Source organism: Octodon degus, unplaced genomic scaffold, assembly GCF_000260255.1.
Source record: "Octodon degus isolate 3935 unplaced genomic scaffold, OctDeg1.0 scaffold00006, whole genome shotgun sequence".
Lineage (NCBI taxonomy): Eukaryota > Metazoa > Chordata > Mammalia > Rodentia > Octodontidae > Octodon > Octodon degus.
The window spans coordinates 32,829,299-32,834,294 of record NW_004524582.1 but is presented as its reverse complement, the minus strand read 5'-3'; the positions used below and the strand labels follow the sequence as shown (position 1 = coordinate 32,834,294).

General features: G+C 48.4%; 1 protein-coding gene across 3 annotated transcripts in view; it reads right to left on the bottom strand.

The window, feature by feature from the left end:
* Positions 1 to 4,996, bottom strand: part of Poln (DNA polymerase nu) — a 157,313-nt gene that overhangs the window by 19,043 nt on the left and 133,274 nt on the right. For all 3 annotated transcript variants that reach the window (XM_004624614.2, XM_023700123.1, XM_023700129.1), the window contains one exon: positions 813 to 895. In XM_004624614.2, the coding sequence (XP_004624671.1) occupies positions 813 to 895 (83 nt within the window). The remainder of the gene's footprint in view (positions 1 to 812; positions 896 to 4,996) is intronic.

Below are 4,996 nucleotides of genomic sequence, written 5' to 3'. Positions count from 1 at the left end.
CCATGCAGTCACAGAGACCGCATATGCTGTCTTCTCAGGCTGCTGTGTGTTTGCCCTAAGGTTCACACAGGCAGTTGTGGAGCTTTGCTAGAATGTCCAGCCAGTGCAGAGAGGTGAATCCTCTTCTCAGGGTCCATGTACAAGCCCCACAGCTCCAAGCCACACCAACCAAAGGGACAAGGTCATTGAGGCCTGTGACAGCAGACAGACCCCTCTGCGAGGAGGGGCAATTGGACACCACTTGAGGATGGCCAGTTCAGTCAGGGTAGGAAGGAAGAGAGAGTAGAAAGGGCAGAGGCTGCACTGCTGGGTCCTGGGTGAGGGAAGAAGAGAGGGGATATGGCGGTGGGAAGTGTGCGGAGGAGGCAACAGGGTGCAGGCTGCTAGTCTCCAGCTCCACAGCCTGGCTTCCTCTCTGCCCTTGAGGCTGGCCACTTCCTGGGAGGCCCTGCATTCCGTGGGGAGCTGCCCCTGGCTGTGGCCCATGTGGAGAGCTCTGCCCTGAGGCAGATGCATGCAAGCAGGAGAGCAGGCATAGTCCCGACAGACTCCATCATGAGGGCTTTAGCTCTGCAAGGCCTGGCATGCGCATTAACAAGGCCTTAGCAGTGATGCTGGGATGGTGGTGTGATGTCTGCGTGGGAGCTGTCATCCTGAAGGAGCTGCCATGCCTGGGAGGCAGCTGTGGGAAGTGGTCTGACTAGTGTCTAGTGGCACAAATGTCTCCAGAGTGCTTGTACAGTAATACCCACACTTAAATAGAAGCCCCTGGCCATCAGCTAATAGATAAGACCTTAGCCCTGCAGGCCTACCTGCTCCGTAGACCACTGAGTACACCACCTTCTTGGTCTGTTCTCTGTCTGCTGGCCTCACGTGCTCCACGGGAATGTTCTTCCTGTGCAGAAAGACAGTGTCTTCAGACACGGTTGACCTGGTCTGCCAAGGGGGCAATGGGTTGGAATCCTGGGATCGTGCTGTGTCCCTCACTGTTTTGAGCCAGATGGAGAGATAAGAGATGACATGTTGCCACCTGGGTGGAGAGACACGTGACACCCCTAGCATCCTGCTGCTGTACGGCCTGTCATACACTGGTGTGCAGAGGCCAGCCCCATGTTCTGCATGCCACAAACCAAAGTTGAAAACTGCCTGTGTTGAGGGACATCCATCCAGCAACAGCAGGCCTCATTCCATGCTGGGATGAACGGCTGCCAGAGGGGTGAACTGGCTTTTGATCCTTTCCAGTGCTCTTTAGGCCTGGACAAGCAGCCTTCCTCCAGCCCTAACCTTATCACATGCATGGGGTGGGTGAACTGCCTGGGGCTACAGTATTCAGACAGAATAAAGATCAATTCTACACCTGACCCACAGCAGTCTCCAAAAAATACAATCAAGAGAGCTGGGGCCAGTGAGAGAGCTCAGTGGGCTAAAGCACCTGCTTAGGCAAGCGCAGGGACCACGGTTCCATCCCTGGTACCACATGCTGTGCCAGCCCCACTCCCAGGGCAGGCTGAGCTGTAACAACTAAATACATTGAGGGAGAGAGAGAGAGAGAGAGAGAGAGAGAGAGAGAGAGAGAGAGAGAGAGAAAGAGAGAGAGCGCTGAAAAGCAGAAGGCCCTGCAAATGCCACTGAGCCATGCCTGCTTGCCTAGCACTCCTCCCCTTGACAGTCCCGTGCCTGGGCACTGCCAGTCACATTTGCAAATCCTTAGCCTCTATGCCAGGTCTCCCCATCAGGTTGGGCACACAGTGTCAGGCGCCAACAGAGAAACAGGAAAGCTCTCCCAGTCTTTGTGATGGGCTCTGGGCACATATGGGGTGGGAACACTAAAATTCTTAGATGCCCTGTTCCTAACTCTCCTTAGCCTTCACTTCCTTCATGCTCTTGAGAGAGCCTTGAGACAGCCCCAGATGAAAACTCAAAGTACTTTTTTTCTGAGCATGGAAGCTATCTATGAAGACTTCCTCGTAGACATGAGTGCTTTTGAGTCTTTCTCTGCAGCTTTTCCTCCCCAGCTGTCATTTCTGTTGTTTGCCTCAGCTATAATCTTTTCTTGAGTGCATTCAGAGTGTTGGCCTTCTGACATTTCCCCGCAGGTCTGTGCTGTCCTTCAGACAACACCAGACAAGTGAGAACCAAGCGCTTGCTTCTTAGTGCAGCAGGCAGCTCTGCTTCCTCAGAACCAGGGACAGGGCCCACAGACAGCAGCACAAGGCCACCACAGGGGAGCAGTGGGGCAAGCAAAACATACCGAGCTCCCCTACCACTCTCCACTTGCCTTTTCTTGACACCTTTGCCTGCCGGGGGAACCTTGTCCATTCTCTAGAGCTCCAAGAAGATGGGTTCTGGGAACTTAGGTGGACTTGGGGCTTGCTGCAGGGGACGGGGCTGGGCTGCAGATCTGCATCCGCCTCCACTTTCACAGGTGCCTTGCACACCATCAGTTTTCACATTTTGATTTCTAAGCATCAATCATTTTTTGTTTTCCCTTTTCTTGCTGGGTCCAGTGGTTTTGTCCTATTGTTTATCTTACCTTAAATTTGATTTTATTAAGAGCTGTATTTCGACAGGAAGCAAAGTGTCAAAACGCATCCATGTTGAGGACAAACACAGGCCCGCTCCTGTCATACTCTCTGCCCCACTGTGCCCATTTTGGAAATCCTGTACATGCTCTCAAGCTGCTGATACATGTGCTCAGAAATCCCTGAAACCCCAAAACCAACTAACCAACCAGCCAAGAAAGGCTTCCACTGTGGCCCTCTGGGGGCACCAGCAATGAGCAGGTAGTCTCGCTAGTGACAGCTAGAGGAGAGAGGGGCCATCTGGAGAAGGCTGTGTCCTCTTGGCCAAGCCATGCCGGTGACCCTGACCTCCCCTGAGTGCAATGTCCCCCGCTTGGGCTCACTGTCTGCAGAGGCAGCACTAAAGCCCCCCAGCACCTGCTTCACAGAGGAGCAGACTGACAGACCCAAGTAGCCAGGTAAGTAGACATCGTGGATCCACATCAAACGGCACTCTCTGATGGCAGAGAGAGAACTTCTTTCTCAGTACATAGGACGCTATTCGCAATAAGCGATCTTATATCAAGATAATACAGAAAACGACAAAACTTTGCATAAAGTAGAACTATTAAATGAACACTTTCTGATCACACTGCAATAAAATTAGAAATTAAAAAACAGCCTTCCATCAGGAAGTAAACCAAAATAAATACAACAATAATTAAAACATTTTAGGGCTGGTGAGATAGCTCAGTGATCTAAAGCACCTGCTTAGGCAAGCTTAGGCAAAGCGCAGGGACTGCGGTTCGATCTCCAGCATCACATGCCATGCCAGTCCCAGACTGAGCCGGCCACACACAAAAACAAAACTCATTGCTATTAGCCATCTTTGGTGTGATGGGAAACACTAACAGAGATAACCTAGTTTCCAATGAAAACTGCATATTAGAACCAAGGGATTACATATAAGCCAGTGAGGAAGTGTCATAGCTCCAAATTCCTCTATTAATAAAAATGAGAACAAGTTTACATTTGTAATTTTAAAAAGAAGGAGATCAAGGAAGTACATGGAAAGAATATAAAAAGAAGGGAATGACAAAACTAGAATAAAGGTAGGAGCAAAAATTAATAAAGTACAAAACAGAAAAATAGTAGATTGAATTAATAAATAAAAATTCTGGTTCTTATACAAAACAAAATAGACATATCATTAGCAAATTTCATAAAAAACTAGAAAGCACAAATACACAGTCTAAGAAACAACAAAGGAAAATAACTACTGTTATGGGAGAAGTTTAAAAAAAATTAAATATTTTGTGGCACTCTATAAAATAAATTTGAAATCCTAGATTAGATGGACAAAGTTTAGTATAGTTCTAAAAGTTAACCCCAGTCAGATAAAAGTGAAGCATATGAATAGCTATACAAATAGAGAAAATGTTTAAGGAACAGACCACAAAACACCAGAGGAGATGGTTTTGTAGGGGAGTCTGTCTAACTCTGGACAGAGTCTGTGCTATGTGAATTATTTCAGAGTCAGAGAGAGAGAGAGAGAGAGAGAGAGAGAGAGAGAGAGAGAGAGTCAGGCCAAATAGCCCAGCAGACTAAAGGGCCTGCAGGCAGGTGCAGAGGCTAGGGGTTCGATCCCCAGGCCTACTGTCCTAGCCCTGTCCCCGGGGGCACATTGAGAAGGCAACTGAGACTGGGCAGGGTGGCGCGCACCTGTAAGTCCAGCTCTTGGGAGGCTGTAAACAGGCAGATCACTACGAGTCCGATCTACTGAGTACACCCTGTAGACCCCTCCCTAAAATAAAAAAAAAAAAAAAAAAAAAAAGAAAGAAAGAAAGAAACGAAGGGAAACTTCCAAGTTTCTTTTATTAGTTAAGTGTATCAGTTACACCTAACCACAGCTCAAGCCACTCACACTGTGTGGCTCAAGCCAAGAGACTTTGAAGGTATGACAGGTTGAAAGGTTCTAAGAACACAGCAGCCTCTGCAAAGTGAAAAAGGCACTAAAGTATAGTGGACTTGGCTGAGTTAATGACTCATGTTTTGTTTCTGTTTGTTTCGGGCAAGGTCTTCCTGTGTAGTTCAGACCAGCTTTGAGCTCACTATATAGCCAGGGCTGGCCTCCAACTTGCAGGGATTCTCCTGCTCCAGGCTCCAAGTGCTGGGACTGCATGTGTGCATCACCACACCCCGCTGAGCTATGATTCGTGACACACTCTACAGAGCAATCATTAATAGAGTGTCAAAGATGCAGGGTGAGATGGGGGCATCACTGCAATAGAGCTCCTACAGAGGCCAGCACAGGAGGATTACAAGCTTGAGTCTCATCTTAGAAAGATGCTGTCTTACATAAAAATAAAAATGTGTTGGAGATGCAGCTCAGTGGCAGAATGTCCCTGGGTTTGAACCCTTGGTACCTCCCCCAAAAAAGAAAAGACTGCAAAGCCAAAAGTTGACACTGACACACACACACAGAGAGAGAGAGA